The sequence below is a fragment of the Acartia tonsa genome, chromosome 13 (assembly GCF_053477335.1).
Source record: "Acartia tonsa isolate MP-2025a chromosome 13, ASM5347733v1, whole genome shotgun sequence".
Classification (NCBI taxonomy): domain Eukaryota; kingdom Metazoa; phylum Arthropoda; class Copepoda; order Calanoida; family Acartiidae; genus Acartia; species Acartia tonsa.
In genome coordinates, this window is record NC_137272.1 from 30,460,935 (window position 1) to 30,479,174 (window position 18,240).

The following is an 18,240-nucleotide window of genomic DNA, read 5'->3' on the forward strand; positions in this document are numbered from 1 at the left end:
CAATTAGACAAAAAGGGTGTGAAACCATTAAGGGGTAAAAAAGTTTAGATTAAGCTAGGTTAGGAAAAAATAATAAAAGCAATCCCGTAACGATTTTTGAATTTGCCAAAAAAATCTTTGAAAATTCAATTTCCATTTTTGTTGGCTAAAAAACTTTTATTAAATCTTGTGTGTCCAAACTGATCTACCAATAGTTTTAATTAACAGAAGAGGTAATTGTTTATCATCCATGGGGATGTTCATCAATTTATTTTATTTGTCTTATCCCCTCAGATCTTTGTCTTTTTACAAGATTTTTTTCAGAATAAGTTTTTTTGTAAGAAGTTTGATCTAGTATGTTTAAAAATCCGTATTTCCTTTACAAATTTGACAAAAGTCGCGAAGCTACTCCATAAGTTGTTCTAGTTTTAGGCTTGTCACCTTTTATGATAGGTCTATAGACGAACCCACGGCTGTAGCTTGACGGGAAAGGTTCGAACCTCAGCCGAAGCGACTTTAAAAGTTGTACCAAATGTCAATTCGTTAATTTCATAATGAAAGTAGAGGGAATGCCTTAGCCCTTAACAGGAGCAATTTATTACCATGCACAGTTAGGACCTACATGCAATAAAATGGTTGGTTAAGATATGCATTGGGAGTGGTACCTATCAAAAGGTCTAGTTTTACGTAACTAGACATTGACAAGGTGTATCAAAAAATCACCCATGTGACGTCATCTCTTTTTTAGGGGTTTTCTTCACTTCTCCTCTCATCTCCCACATTTTTATGACGTCACATGGCTGATTTTTGTGACATTTTGTCCAGTTACCAGCTTTACTCATTTTCAAATGGATAGCTTAGGTGTTGGCTATCTAATATATTCAGTCTATTGTGATATAATTGTAAGAATTTAATCTATCATAATTTTATGTTATGAAAGTCATGGCCATTCTAAGATTTATTACAGTCAATTCTTGTGTGCTGTAAGATTATGTCGACTTAAAGTTATTATGTCGATATTATGTCAGTAATGCCTAATGCTAATTGATACTACATTAACGATACTAATAATTTTATTAGAAAATTATATTTACTGAAAGCTAAAATTCATAGATTTTATCGTATCATACTGTTAACTAAATTAGTAAGTTTAAATTTGTTTTTCTATTAAATTTCGCTTACCACTGAACCAATTGAGATCTTAATTTTAGGGACGTTCAAGTCAATTTTCTAATCCTCCTTCCCCTTCAAATAGAGAGCCATAGATGCTAGGGACGATTAATTTCACACAAAAATTACTAAAATAAAATAAAATGGCCTAAAACCATTCCTTGTCTGTGGAGAGTTGCAACTTCCCTTTCCCACAACTTTTTACTCAAATTTAACAGCCGCAGGGACAAGTATAATATAAAACAAAGCTCCCAGCATTTTGGGTTTTGTACTGAAAGGGTAGGAAAGATAGGCTAAAACCATCCAAAGACTTAAATCTAAAATAGCCTAAAACCATATCAATTTATATGTAAAGCTTTCATAGATTGGAAACTCAATCAGTTCATCAGTCATCGAAATCTTTACTACTTTGTATTATCAAAGCAAAATAGAGTATTGTAGCAAAGGGAGGGAGGGGATATTATAATTTAAATAATAGACGAAGCCCAATTAGTCCCACTTTTTAGCAAGACGATTCCTATATGACGTCATATAAAGGGAAAAGAAAAAGGGAAGGGGGGAAGAAAATCTCTTCAAAAGAGATGGGAGATTAGGGAATCGTCTTGCTCAAAAGTGGGACAGATTGGGCTTCGTCAATTTGATTGGTATTTAGTATACAGAACGGGTAATTTTGTATATCATCATTAAGGTTGTATATCAATTTATAGTTCATTTGTCTTATCCCTTAAGAACCCTGTTTTTAAGAAAAATATTGCCTACCCTAGTTTATAATAATTAGAATTAATACAAAAAGTGGTTTAGTTTCCTATTTACTATTTAGAATGGATTTATTATTACTTGGTTTAGTTTCCTACTTACTATTTAGAATGGATTTATTATTACTTGGATCTTACACCAGTTTTTCATGTTCTAAAATAAAGTGAACTTTGTAGCGGGCTAAATAAACGATCTCCCCCAACACCCTCCTTTACCCCATCCCCTCCCCTCCTACTGGATAAACGGCCCGACACATAAAAGGGAGGAGATATTGCAAATTTGGGGGAGTTAGACATTACAAGACCAAGATGGACGTCATAACGTTAGAAAGAATCAAAATCCCAAAGTTATTTTAGTATTAAGAATGTTTATATTTGTAAATATTCTATCATAATCCATCAAATCATTGCATTTTCATATCAATATGATTAGAGTTTACATTTTAACACATTGTTTTTTCCAATAGAAAAGCTTCCCTATAAGTGAAAATACTTCTCTCTGTCTGTCATTCTGTCTGTATGTTCTTCTGTAACGCAAAATTCTTCTCTTTTTCTCTCTCTTCCCTATCTCTCTCACACACACCCACACACATAGTGTTACCATTGTAACTTAAATTATATTTTAATTTGTTTGCTTTTATTTATAACTTTTTATTTATTTTCAGATTTAAAGATATTAAGTTTATATTTATTTGTAGCATTTGACGGTAAAACTTGAAAAAAAACTTACCAAAAATAGTTTAAAATTTAACCAATAGGTGTTGATAGTATTGTGTTTCATAAGAATCTAGTTAATGGCTCTAGTTTAGCAAAAAGAGACTGTAATATAGTTCCAATTTCCACCACTTTATGGCGCTAGTGTACATTACAGAAACATAACTAAGAATTTAGTACTAAAGTTGACCACAAGGTGGCAGCAGGGTACATACAGTGATATAGAGTATTTAATGTTTAATTTGCGAAGTTAGTTGTGGATATTCTATGGCCAACGGAATGGTGTCTGGTCCAACCCAAGAATCTAAGGTGAGAACAGTTCAATAATTCTTTTAATAAAACAATAAAGTTAGAGAAAAGTGTCTTTTTACAAAAAAAATTTACGTTTTATTGGAGAAAACGCTCATAATATTAAATATATAACCTTAACATCCTAAGCGTTGTCTTCAAAAAGAACATTTGAAAATGGTAGTTCTTTTAAAACATTTTGAATGCTAAGGTAAAACAATAGAGGAGGAAGGGGTTAAATAACGGTGTGTCCCCTTCCCGAGGACCCTGTGCCGACTTTGAAATAATGTCTTAGAAAATCAACCAATAGCGTCTGGAATATTAACACAGCCAAGTCGTTACAAAAGAGTAGAAAGTAATTTGCTAGCAGACGAAAAGGGTCCTCAGCAGGAGGATTCAGGTAGTTGTCTGGTTATATACATCTATACTATACTATAGATTTATTGCATGAAAAATCTCACGAAAAAGTATTCTGCTAAATAAAGGGTCAATAAATATTAAGGTAGTTGACTAAATTTATTAATGAAACTAACCTTTTTCTTTTAATGATGTAAATGTACTTAAACTATGTATAATTGTTTTTAGGCCTCTTTTTTGGACTAAATTAAAGAAAAAACCATAAATTAAGAAAAATGAACAAAATTTTATTTTTATTAGTATAACATTCCAGGGATCTAAAGGGATAAGACAATGGCCGATAAATTTATGTACATCCCCAATGATGACACACAAAATTACCCCATCAGTAGATTAAAATTAGTAGTTGAAACGTTTGAACACTCAACCTAATAAACAAAGCAATCAAACTTCAGTACAAGTCCCCAAAGAAGTTAAGGTTCTGAATAAGTAAACGTTATTATGAAACTTTGGGAACCACTATAATACACAGCTAATTGTCCCCTCTTTCTCTCTGATAACATTCAATTTTTTACCCCTCTTTACAACAAGGAAGTATTATACAGAAAAATATAGGAAAGAGGGGAAGTAAATAAAGTTTCTGAATTTTTAAAAAATGCAATGATAAATAATGAAATCAGAGAAATTTCGGCCCAACAACAAAATCAAATGTTTTCAAAAATACTTTGAATATAACATTATGTTTTATTGAAAATGTTAATGGAATTTGGGTCTAGTAAATGAATTAAACCCTTTGTTAATATTTAATGTTGTTAATTTGCGTCCATTTACACAGCCACAGCAAAACCTAGTTAAAAATGCAGTACATCCATTAAGGATATAAATTCAGGGGTAGTGGGGGCACAGAATGATCCAGAGACCTATCAAAATCTTGCCTAAAAAGGAGAAATTGGTGTCAAATCTTAACATAAATCCCTTCCCCATTTTCCTAGGGTAATAAACACAGCCAACCTATATACATACTTTCAGATGGAGGAGAAGACGAACTCAATGTATCCGCCGGAATGGTGGTGGGCAGAGCGACAGGAATAGATATTCAACATCTAGATGCTCAATCTTGCAATGTAATCCGTCAAATTTTAAAAATAGATTCATAGCAGATTATTTTAATTATGAAGCACTGGAAAGTGCCATATGTGTCATCATAAAAATACGTCTAAAAAGTAGGGATTAGAGGAAAAGTGGGAAAGAAGCCCCCTAAAGATGGAATTAGACAGAATTTATGACGTCACAAATGACACTTTCCAGCGCTTCTTTAATTATAGTTTCATAAAATTCATTCTGATAATACAAGCGACAAAAAAATTTCTAACCAATAATATGGCGGTATTTTCCCTCTACTGTTTTTTCCTCTAATGACTGATTAGATAGTACACTTTTTAACCAATAATTTGGCTAGAATATTCCTCCACTAATTTCCTTTTGGCTGATTTAGATAGGAGACTTTCTAACCAATAATATGGCTGTATTATTCCTCTATTGTTTTCCTATTGGCTGTTTTAGTTAAGAAATTTTCTAACCAATAATATGGCCGTATTTTTCCTTCACTCTTTTCCTATTGGCTAATTTGAACCCTTTCTACCCGAGTTACGTAAGAAATGTTTCCCAATAGGCATATTTAGAGAGTGTATATCTAGATGTTCTATATCTATTGCTGTACCAGGTATCTGAGATCTTAGCGGAGCACCCGGGGGAGTTAGTCAAGACAGGGGCTCCCAATGTACTCTGCACAGCCCTCCCCAATCATTGGAGGTGAGAAATTGTTCGGGACAGCGGAAAGTGTCATATGTGACGTCATAAAAATACGTCTATTATTCATATTTCTATAAGGGGTTTCTTTTCCAACTTCCAACATCTCATCCTTCCTTTTTAGATGTATATTTATGACGTCACACATGACACCTTCCGCAGACCAAATTTTTTATAGTTTGCAGGGATCTTAATGGATAAGACAATGTGTGACAAATTGATATTCATTATTGGTGAAAAGGTTAGGTAACTGCTAATTTGTATAACCAAAAGAATTCCCTTATAGTTTAAAAATCAACAAATGAGAGAACGTGTTTACAAAACTTAAGGTACCAGTATAATTCATAGTCCAATGTCCCTTCCCCCTGACAATTTGGTCCCTCATTTTGGTAAATTGATAGCTCCAACCCTACAGGACTATCTTTAGGTTTCTTTACCTAACCTAATCCTAACTCTATAACCTTTTTACCCAAACCACTATTTATATATTATCTTTTAACATCTTAAAAGGAAATTTAGATTTGTTACTGATTTAAATTCTAAACAAAATAACTGTACATTTAGCTTGAAGAAAAAAACCATTACATTACAAAACATGGCAAAATTTGTAAATCTGCTATATAATGCTAAAACTGACATTTGATCATTTCAACAACAAAAAAACACTGTTTTTCACACCAAAAGTATAAGTACTGCTAAAAGTTATTTATAAAATCAAAATTGTTATCTGATTTTATATAAAAGAACGTTAACAAATTTAATCAAAAATTGATAGAAAATCTCCAATTTGTTTTGTATTTAAATAAAATTGGTTCTTTCACTTAAACTTGTATTTTGAACCTGCGAACATCCCTTCTTACTTTATTTCAATCTTGAATCTGCGGGGGCTTTAATCCCTATGGGATACTACGGGTACTTTTAAACCTTTACATAACCTAAACAAACCAAAAATAAGGATCAATAATAAAAGTTTTTTGATCAAATTCCATTTTTGAAATTATAAAACCCGTCATTAGGAAAAAAGAAGCTGTAAATGTGAACAAAAGATGTTTTAGTGATAGGTGAATGTACAGACATAATCTATTTATAGAGTAGATACGGTTCTAAAAAAAACATTTACATTGCGAAATTGATAGAACATTTCGTGTCGTCGCTGAAATGATTCCTTAATCCGAATCTGAGTTCAATGTATCTTGTCTAACTCAGGGAGGCAGGGACAGGTTATTATCAGGGATCTAAAGGAATAAGACAATGGCAGAAAAATTGATGTTCATCCCTTCTGAAGATTGCAAATAGTGGTTGAAACGTTTGGACACTCAACTTAATAAACCAACCTATCAAAAATCCATTAAATTCCCCCAAAGTTGTTTAGTCAACGAATAAGAAAACGTTTATATAAAACTTTGGGGACTATTGTAATAAACAGTCCATTGTCCCCTCTCTCTCTCTGGGTAATTCTGCACTGGTTAGTTAGGAAAATAGCCTAAAACCAGCCTGGAACTATTATAAAGATTCCCGTAAGAAATCTAAGGAAATGATACTTGATCATGTATGCACTAGCATTTTAACCCCTAGCCTTTAAAGCATTTCTTTAAAGATAGACCCTTAACTAATAGACTAAAACCACCCGTAGACAATTATTAAGATTACCTGAAAAGTCCGTCCATTTCTGAGATATATGATAACAAACGAGAAAAATGTATTAATTAATCTTATAGACTTTCTTTGTTAAAAATTAGCATGTAAATCGTTTTGATATTCAATGTCTAAGTTTGTTTAAATATCAAGAAATTCAGTGATTATAAGGTTTTTTTGAGAAATAGATAAATTCCTTTATTTGATATGATTTTCTCTCATCAAAATGAATATGTTTATACAACACAAAAAATCTACCTATTAGCAAATTTTAAGCCTTGTGCTGATATTCAGGGATTTAAAGAGATAAGACAATGGCCGATAAATTTATGTACATCCCCATTGTTAATACACAAAATTACTCCTTCTGTAGATTAAAATTAGTGGTTGAAACGTTTGAATACTCAACTTCATAACTCAACCAATGAAATTTCATTAAAAGTCCTTAAAGTTGTTTAGCCAACAAATAAGAAAACTTTATTATAAAACTTTGGGGACTAGTGTAATAAACAGGTCGCTGTCCCCATTCTCTCTCTCTCTGTGACATTTAGCTGTAAGGCAATCAACAACAAAAAATAGTTGAACTATATAAACCCCCCAAAACTCTGATGAAATAGGGAAAGAGACAGGAAGGGAGAAGACATTGGACTCGAACTTTTTTGGTGCCCAATGTTTTACATACAACGCATTTGTTGGCTTACAAACTTTGAGTACTTTTATTAAATCTGAAATTTTAAAGTTTTAAACTTGCAATGTCGAAACTGTATACCAATTTTTACTTAATCTACAGAAGGGGTACTTTGTAAGTCATCATTAGGGATGTGCATTAATTTATCATCTATTGTCTTATCCCTTAAGATCCCTGAGGCAGACATGAGTATGAAGACAGGGGGAATCAAGAATAGTTAAAGAGTTGAATTAAAACTAAAATAAAACATTATCATACTTAATTCTTTTATTTTACTACAAGGATAATGAGATGCAAAAGTAGTGCAATTATATATGTATAAATAAGCATTGGATGTAAATTTGTTGCAAAATTGCTTGAATACAGGATACTGTTTAAGGACATTTTTAAATTTTATGACTTGATTACAATATTGCTTATAATATTGTACCATGTTGTTCAATGAATAATTATTAAAAATATCAGATGATTAGAATAACATGTATGGAATGGACGTACCGACTTTATGGTAATGATAATATGGTTGCTACGCTTTTTAAAATGTACCTAAATGTTACAGGAATCATCAGGCAAAGTTTGAAAACGATGAAACATATCTAAAAAAAATATAAAGGCTATCCGTTACAGACATACGGACGGACGGACCTACCCTGGTTATAGAAAGCTTCGCTTTTAATAATCTTGTTCTATTCTTGTTTCAGGTCCAACAAGACACTGCCGATGGCCTTCAAGGTGATCGCGCTTAGCGACATCGAGGATGGGACAGTTGTCAATCTGCGCGTCGGCAACGATGAAAACTTCTGTGGCGAGTTGCGAAACAACACCGCGGTCATGAAGAACAACGTGGCAAAGTTCAATGATCTGCGGATCATTGGCCGCAGCGGGCGCGGCAAGGAAAGTGATACTTGTTTAAATGCATATCCGCAGTCAACTGTTTATAAAACCGTACTAGAAATATATTTATTGTGTTTCGCTATCTAAAAAAATTAAACTCTCAACCTTAGATTAATGAATTAAAAGGCATAGGATAGGGCAAAAAATACTCTATGCTTCCTTAAAATGGAAAAATCGATCTATTCAGTAGTTATCAAAAACTTAAGGTACTTACAAAAAACTTATTACTTTCTCTTATAGGATAACAGAATTTTAAACATTTATTTATTTTCTTCTTACTTTTTTTTTCTTTATCAGTCTGTTTGTTTGGTTATCTGTCTGTTTGTCTTTCTCTATCATTCTTTCTTTAAAATTGTAAATCCTATAACTATAACCTTCTCTAAACACAGACATAATATGATTTAAATGAAATGAAAAATATATTCTTTTGTTTGTATGTGTGTCTGTGTGTGTGTTTGTGTGTGTTTATGTTTGTGTGTGTGAGTAAGCTCCAAATGTAAAACCAAAATTTGAAATTGCTATTTTAGTTTGAAATGCACAGTAACCGCAGAATATAAAGATAGATAGATAGACAGAAAGATAGAAAGAGATAGCTAGATATATTTAAATCTAAGAGAAACCACAGTTTTGAATATATCTCTCTCTATCTTTATCTCCCTTTCTCTCTCTCTCACTCTATTGCACACTCTCTCTCTTCTTTTCTCTCTCTTTCTCTGAGAAAATTATCATAACATTAAGAAACTGAGAGAAATAATTTTAATTTGAACCAAGATGAATATATTATTCAGATTCTTTTAATTTTAAGTAAGACATGTTCTAAAAAGATTTCACCTAATTCTTCTAAGATTTTTAAAATTATAACATTTCTTATATCTTAATTTCTAAAATAGTGTTTTAAACCTTTATTAGCAATTATAATATTTAAATAAGTATTTTTTATTGTTTTACGTTTACATATTTCTTACCGTAACCACTGAACCGATTGATGCTTTATATGAAACTAGCGGCACTTGAGTAGGGTGGAGTAGAATTTGATAACCCAATTTCTTTTTTTAAATTTGTAAAGAAAATTTTTTTTTTAAATTTTTTTGGGGGGGAGGTAATTTTTTCTAGGGGCGATTTCTCTTGGGAGGGTTGTGGTACGCTTCCCCAAAATAGTTCTAAACCTTCCCGGGACCTATGAGAAGCTACCCTTTTAAGGAGATCCCGATCGGTTCAGCGGTTAGTCAGATCCTTAGGTACAAACAAACAGACACACAGACAAGCAGACGAACACACATCCTGTTACTTTATTATAAGGATTTTATGTTTAAATTTAAGTTAGGGATGGTTTTAAGCTGTTTATCTCACACATTTTATACATATTTTGCGAGTTGAAGTTTTGAAACTGGCAAAACAATAAAAAAGAGTTGCAGTCTCTGTAGCTTTAAGTAAATTGTTTGAAACTATTTTGAAATTCCTTTAAAGGTTTGAAACCCAGCAAACCCATATCATAAAGCTATGCAATTTACGTAACAGGCTGTTAAATGCTTGATGCCTTGCAAACCTATTCTAAAAAGTCTGCTTTACAGAAAGTTAAAGGTTCTAAACCAAACAAAATATAATTGAAAACAAGTATCATCCTGATTCCCAGAGTTTCAACCTTGTGATTGTGATCTCTACTATCCCCCAGCTGGTGGCGGTCTACAGCAAGTGTATCAAAGTCACTGTGGACGGGCCCAGAGAGCCGAGAAGTAAGATTAGTAAGTTTTTATATAGTACAATATATATGCAGTATACCTACGCTACGGCACAGCGGAAAGTGTCATGTGTGACGTCATAAAAATACGTCGAATAGGGAAGGATGAGAGGAAAAGTTGGAAAGGAAACCCCTAAAAAAGAGATGTATAATAGACGTATTGTAATGAATTCAAACATAACACTTTCCAATGTCCCATACCCTCCTGTTCAAAGACGTCAGAGCTTTTTATTTTTAAAAAACTGAGGGGGGTTAAAACTTTGGTTTCAAAATTTGAGGGGAGTAAAAACTTATTTACCCCCTTGGACGGGTATAGCTATGCTCCTATTCTTTATGTGGGGGAGATAAAATTTTCAAATCTTTTAAAAATATGATTAGAATAAAGAAAAAAGTAAGTCAAATTTGCTTAGCTTGTTTTAATAGCTCAAACACGGTTACATACTATTTTGGAAAAGCTGATTTTTTATAGAAATATAAATATCATTTTTGTGCTAATTATGGTTTAGGAGCTAAATAAAATAAAACTAATAGATAAACAACAAAAAATATTAAGATGTTCGCAAAAATATAGTCAAGGCTTTTCACATTAATTTTAATTTTCTTATTGTTTTACAGAAACTTCGTTTTAAAAAGTTGTTAAATTTTAATGTGAAGAACAAACTATCATAATTGATAATTATATTATTAAAGTTAATAAAGTCCATATGCCTTTCTTACCTTCCCCCCCCCCCCCCCCCTACATTTTCCCGTAACTGACTGTCTACATGTATTTCAATTATTAACTCCTCCCCCTTTTTTGTAAGTTTATAAAGCAGTTAGGGTTTTGAAAAAAAAAAAATAAAATCATTTTGAATATGGATTAAAATTAACTAATTGGAAAGTTTTCTTTATCTAAAGCAAACAACTTAGATCTTATTTCATATTCTAGGGAAGCTTATTATTGATCCACGGATGCTTCAAATGCTTTTATTATACTGCATATCATATTCTCCCTAACCAATGAACTGATAAGGTCCTCCTTTACAGTGAATCTTTTTGTAGGTCCATAGAAGGTCATTAACTATTTTAACTCTAACTAAAAATGCAACCCCCCCGAATAAATGTTTTACTTCTAAAAAAGAGATTACATTGCAAATGGGGTTGTTGACTTTCCCCTTCCCACCTTAAAGTTCCCCAGAGGCTTCTAGGGGCGTAGCTGCTTGTCAATAAATAAAATATCAAAGGTTTTTGCTTGGTTTTTCTTTAATTGTCATATCTCTGTTTCTTACCCCAACTGTTTAAAGCTTTCCAGAACTTTGGAAGACAATTGAAACCACCTGTCCCCCACCTCCCTTTGATCATTCTACTCCAATTTTCCCCAACCAAATTACCCCTTTTTCAACCCCTCCCATATCTTCTCTCTTTCTTTTGTGCTTTTCAAACGTTCGAGGTAAAAAGACTGTTTTATTCCTTCTTTTCCATAAAAAAATAAGCCAGGGTCCAATTTCGGACAAAAAATTTTTTCTTAAAAAACTATTTTGAAGCTTATGTTAGGCTAGGTTAAGTAAAGAGCAGAAGTATCCCACAGGGCTAACTTTATTAAAAAGAGTGACGACATCCATTAATGGCGAAACCAAATATACAGACTGCATTTCCACCAAGAACCTGCAGCCGTTTTCGATATCCTACTTGGTATATAGAAACATATTCAAAAAAAATTATCATACTTTTAACCAATAGTCTTTTAATATTTAACATAGGCACAAAATAATAAAACCAGCAGTCCTTTGAAATTTGTCTTGAAAATTTAGAACCCTTTGAAAAGTTGTTAATTGGAACATTTTTGTGTGTGTTCACAGTTCTTAAACTTGCCAGCTGTTTCTAGGGGGATAAAAAGCTCCAATATGACAGTTTGTAAAGTATATACTTATTATAGGACAGGTAATGGGTTCAAATATCAGTAAAAGACGTGTTCTATATAAACCAATTAGAATGATAGGAATTAAGATTTGATTTTTAAAGACTATGCTTTCTAGTCCTTGCGGGGAGTTTAACCCAATAGGAGTGCTTTAACCCTCATTTAACTTAAACTTACCTAAAATAAGTATTAAAACACATAAAAAAAATTTAAATTTAACATTGATACAAGTTTTTTCAGAAGCTCCGTTTACATTGACTAACATTTACTTTTTAGCATATCTAATATAATGAAGCAGCTTATAGTGCCGAATGAAAAATTAAGTCATACAATACAAATGACCTATGATAGTCCAGAATATATTGTAATTGACAAGGGTAAAATTTATACTGGCCTATCATTGGTCATTGGTATTGGATGACGTCATTTTTTATTAGGCACTAAAAGCTGCTTTTTATCTAATGCGACGATGGTATCCAAACATGACTTTAGGAATGTTTTTTTGAACACAATTACTTCTCATCTTCTTTAAAGTTTTATATTTCTCAGTGATCTTAAGGGATAAGACAATAGACAATAAATTGGTGATATACATCCCCAATGAAACATTTATTTTAACACTAAACTAGTTCGGAATCAACAAATCAAATGTGATCAGCGTATAAATAGGAAAAAACATTGGGATATGAAAAGGAAAGATTAATTTATTTATTCAAAATCTCATCATCGTTTCAACCATATAAATTCTAGTTTTATACAAAAATGTAGGAAATACATGGATATTATGACAAGAGATAATTTCTCGTCAATTTAGGTTGCAATTTCCCCTCGATTTTATTGGTCGGGCAGTAGGAGGGGAGGGAATGGGGTAAAGGAGGGGGATGGGGGAGATTGTATTTTAGCCCGTTACAGAGTTTACTTTATCATAGAACATTAAAATTTAGTGTAATAATATATCCTTTTTACAAATGAAAACATTTTAAATGAATACACCTACATCCTAAAAGAAGATTTAAAAGACATTTTTAAAATTAAAGAAAGGTTAGGATAGGAATGTATAAAGAAATATTTCTATTGAATCTTTTTTTTGTTTTGATAAAAGTATTTTAGAGAAAGTTTTTAAATATGTTTTATAAATTTCCAAGTCTAATGTAGATCAGAGACCTAAAGGGATAAGACAATGATGATACAGAAATTTCCCCTTCTGTAGATTAAAATTAGTGGTTGAAACGATTTAACACTCATTTTAATGATTCAACCAATAAGATTCACTAAAGTCCCCAAAGTTGTTAAGCTAACGAATAAAAAAACGTTTTATTAAAACTTTGTTGGGGACTATAAACAGCACTATGTCCCCTCTATTTCTCTCTCTCTGAGATATTTTCCATTTAAGACAGAAATTATTCAAGTTCCTTTTTATGTTTAAACTAAGAAAAAAATGAAAAATAAGGTTTTGAAGAAAACTGATAGAGATGCTATTCATCTAAAGTTTTAATTTAGAACCGTTTGAAAATTAAAACAAGAACGAAAATGTTCTAATAAATTACAATGTTGATTTGTAATGTTTGATATTTTTATATTGTGGAAATTATTTTTCGCTGGATTTGAACTGGTTCTCAGCCATAAATAAAATTTTTTTATAGCATCGTATTATATCTAGTTTTCTACGAATATAAATTAAATATATACGATGATGATTTTAAAACCAGTTTTGTTAGCCCGTGCCTTCGGCATCTCGGACTAATAAAACTATTTTTCATCTTATAGTTTTATATTTTTATATCAGCGGAAATATGTTTCTAATATGATGCGAGAAATAACTATTCTCAAGCTAATATACGACTTATTCATTTTATCATGCCGCCTTAATGGTATAAGCCTTAAGAACTTCAAGGGCCGTCCGACCAAGGGAACAACACATAAGGGAAAATATGCTTTTAGCTTCGCTCTTAAAAGCCATTAAACATGGAATTAGAGGAAATAAAACGGATACGAGTTCTTTTTTATGTCTGATTTGAATAGGTCCCTAAATTGGTGGTATTTACAATTAAAAAAGGTCCTAAATTTGTCAGGGTTATATGGATATTCGAAAACAACTGATGCTTGTCTGTCTGTCTGTTTGTCTGTCTAAGTGTTTGTCTATCTGTCTATTTGTAGCGAAGAATATAATTAACCAATAAACCGATATGGTTCTCCTTTTTAGTGACGCTTTCTATGATGTTTTGGGATGGTTTAATGCTAAGAGGGTTGCAACTCTTTTTAAATTGTACCCAATTGTTACATGAATCTTTATAGAAAAACTTCGCTTTGGACAAAATATTCTAAATTACTTAGCGAAGCAAATACAGCATTTTAACTTTTCCTATGTTTCTTTATTTTTGTTTCTAAGCTATGCTAAAGAAGTAAGAATAGCCTATTTAAAAACAAGGATAATTTTATCCCAGGGATCTAAAGGGATAAGACAATGGCCGATAAATTGATCATAATTATGATACACAAAATTACATCTTCTGTTAATAAAAATAGTGGTTAAAATGTTTGAACACTCAATCTAATGAACTAACCATTCCATAGCCCATTGTCCCCTCTCTCTATGATTAATCTTATATATATCCACAAGAAAATCAGAGATATAAAACATCTAAATAATAAAAGATAGTATTAAAAGATGATGATTAATTAATGGATATACATAGAATACGTGGATATTGTAAGAGATTCTCGCATACCCTCATGAAATGATTCTCCCAGCTGGCTAATAAAACGATAAAGCCCCCTCCTCTCTTAATACTATACAATAGCCTACCTGGACCAATATATGTAGACTTTATTAGCAACCTAAATTGGCGACAAAAATTCCTTTTTCCAATATCCAATTTATTTATAGTTCCTACACTTTATAAATTGTACCTAACTGTTATAGGAATAGGCATGCCAAGTTTTAATTGATATTTTAATATTTTTACATTCCTAAATTAATGATCATAGTTTAGCTGTACGTTACTGACAGACGGACGAACTTACCCTAATTGTAGAAAAGCTTCGCTTTTAGAAAAAGGAATGTAACATAAAAACGCGCTTTTTGAAGTATAATGAACTAGGGATCTAAAGGGATAAGGCAATGGCCGTCTAATTGGTGTACATCCCCAATGATGATACACAAAATTACCCCTTCTGTAGATTACAATTAGTGGTTGAAACGTTTGAACACTGAACTTAATGAACCAACAAATCAAAATTCAACAAAAGTCCCCAAAGTTATTATTACAACGAAAAAGAAAACATTATTATAAAACTTTAGGGAGTAGTAAAAACAGCCCATTGTCCCCTCCCTCTCTGATAATGAGCGCTTTTTCATAGCTTAGAATTTCTTTTATTTCATTGTATTTTAAATGTCTTTTTGCCTATTGTTTGAAATTGACCCCTTTTGTTACACGTTTTTATGTAGGTCAAATTAGGTTTTAAATTTGGTTAAATATAAGAAATTAATTTTGAAAATAGACAAAATTGAAAAATAAGTTACTTAAAATTAATGAGGTTTTTAAGAGATAGGATGGTTTTAGGTTATTTTATTTATTAGTTTTAGTATAGGGATGAATAAATTTAGTTTTTTTATGCTCCTTTCTCCCTTATAAAAAAACATAGCCCCTAGATTTTAGGGTTGAAGCCTCTAGCATTAGATAAAACACATAAAATTTTTAAGAAAAAAGCATCATGTCTTTTTATTTATAAACCAACTGAAGATTGTTTTAATATGAAACACTGTGTATTGGATCAAATAAAAATAACATGTTTTATTAAACTGTGTTGATCACTCTATGATAAAAGGACCCTAGAGCTACAGAGAAGCTGTGCTATTAAAAATTAGGTTATATCTCAGTATAAACTAACGTCTTGAAATTTAAAAGACTATGGGTGGGCTGCTGACTCTAAATTGACATACTGGGGATGGTTGGGTAACGCGCCCTCAATTTCCCTGAAACCACTTAAGGGGCAAAAAATCCCCCCCCCCCCCCACTCAACCCTTCCGGTCAAACGTGAATGTTGATTTACAAATTTAATTGTTTATATCGACTTTATTGCATTTAATAAAATGATTGTGACTGTCATTTGTATCATTAAAACATAATTACATGCTACTACGGATCTAAAGGGATGAGACAATGGCCGATAAATTTAAGTACATCCCTAATAATGATTCACAAAATTATCCTTTCTGTAGATTGCAATTAGTGGTTGAAACGTTCTAACACTCAAAGTAATAAATCAAGCAATCAAAATTCACGAAATTCCCCAAAGTTGTTAAGCCAACAAATAAGGAAACGTTTTTATTAAACTTTGGGGACTAGTGTACTAAACACCCATGTGTAACCTTTCTCTCTGGAATTTTATAGCCTTTTCAATGAGGGAGGGAGAGGGGGGGGGGGTGCCACATGGTCCATTTTTAATTTAAAGGATGTTACCACTGTAATAACTAGTGAACAGTAGCTCAATAAAACAACTCAATTATTCTTTATGTACATTCACTTCCGTATATTGAATATAAATTGATATGTATACCCAATGATGTTAAATAAAGTTAACCCTTTTTTTATATTTAGATGATTTTGCCCCCCCCCCCCCCCTTTGAAATTGTCCAATTTAATGATAAGAGGGAAGCACAAGGGAAGGGGCAATTTGTGCTGTGGTAATAATATGTAGTCCTAAAATATCACACTGGTACCCAAAGTTTTAAGACTGCGTAATCGTATTCGTTGCCCAAAAACGCTGGATTTGTTGGTTTCTAACTAGAAGTGTCTAAACTTTTGAACCAATACATTTTGATTATTAATGTCGGGGATGTATATCAATTCATCATCTATTGTCTTATCCATTAGGATCCCTGTTTGCGGAAGCGATTGCACACCCCAATTTTTCACTTGGTAGGACTCTTTCAACAAAATATGAGGGACGATCATTCCAAATAATAATGGTAGTCAGAGAAAGAGGACAATAGACTGTTTATTACACTATTCCCCAAGGTTTTATAATAACGTTTTCTTATTCGTTGTCCCAGCAACTTTGAGGACTTTAGTGCATTTGGTTGGTTCGTTTAATGAAGTGTTTAAACGTTTCAACCACTAATTTTCATCTACAGAAGGGATAATTTAATATATCATATTGGGGATGTCCATCAATTTATTGGCCATTGTCTAATCACTTTAGATTTCTGAATTGTAGTACATGGCGGATAAAGATTAAAAACTCATGGGTCTCAAGGGATAATGCTATGGACTGTAAATTGATATACATTCTCAATAAAGGGAAGGAGGGGATATTTGACTATAAATTATACAAGTTCCCAATGTTTTGTTGTTCGTTTGGTTGATACATTTTACTAGATCTTGATTGGTTGATTCAAACTAGCAGTGTTTAATTTTGTTTCTCATCATTGGGAGTGGTCTATCTTCTTATCCACTAAGATCTTTGATCATTTCAAATTGGAATCTAGTGTAAATTTTTGTCTAAAATTGGTTTTTAAGAATACATATTACTGTACCCAGCTTTGAACGCCTTAAAATGTATTTGAACATGGTTTTTAAGTGTTTTTATAATGTCTTAATACGCCCCTGGGATATTAAATTTAATTTTGGGTCGGAGAGGGATATTTTATCTCAAGAGAAAAACTCTGTATGAGACAATACTAGTAGCTTTGCATCAAAAAAATAGCCTAAAACCACCTCAAACCATAGGTTTAAAATTCCTTAGGTCTTTCTAGAATGGAGAACTTAATCGGTTCAGTGGTTAGCGAAATTTTAATGGCCAAGCAGCAAAACCTTACTTCTTTACATATTAAAAGCGGCTGCGCCCTTAGCATTTAAAGACTATGTTAGAGGTTATGACAATTGCAAGGGGGAATAACTAAGTAAAGCTCATTAGACAATGGACTTTTTGAGAATCAAATTTATTGTTTGAAAAGTTTGATAACTGATAGTTTGACCCAAACAATTTTAAATTAGTAAAAGTACCCAACAAATGAGAGAACGTCTTTTTAAAACATGACCCAAAATTAACAATACTTTGGGTTGTTTATTACACTAGTCCCTACAGTTTTAAAATAAAGTTTTCTTATTCTTTGGCTTAACAAATTTGGGGACTTTTATTAAATTTTGATTGGCTGGTTCACAAAGCCGAACGTTTCTACCACTAACTGTAATGTACAGAAGGGTTAATTTTGTGTATTCTCAATGTGGATGTAAATCAATTTATCGGCCATTGTCCTATCCCTTTAAATCTCTGGATATTTCCTAGGTATTATAACATGTTAAAAATCTAT

General features: G+C 32.0%; 1 protein-coding gene across 5 annotated transcripts in view; it reads left to right on the forward strand.

Moving 5' to 3' along the window:
* Positions 1-2,573: 2,573 nt before the first annotated feature.
* The window catches only part of LOC145334889 (uncharacterized), a 40,746-nt gene continuing 25,079 nt past the window's right edge, over positions 2,574-18,240 (forward strand). For 3 of the 5 annotated variants that reach the window (XM_080180504.1, XM_080180508.1, XM_080180507.1), the window contains exons 1-5: positions 2,574-2,927; positions 4,293-4,346; positions 4,984-5,075; positions 8,097-8,287; positions 9,921-10,031. In XM_080180504.1, the coding sequence (XP_080036630.1) occupies positions 2,886-2,927; positions 4,293-4,346; positions 4,984-5,075; positions 8,097-8,287; positions 9,921-10,031 (490 nt within the window). In that variant the 5' untranslated portion in view covers positions 2,574-2,885. Of the gene's footprint in view, positions 2,928-4,292; positions 4,388-4,983; positions 5,076-8,096; positions 8,288-9,920; positions 10,032-18,240 lie in introns of all 5 variants that reach the window. The other 2 variants (XM_080180506.1, XM_080180505.1) reach the window with 2 other exon arrangements.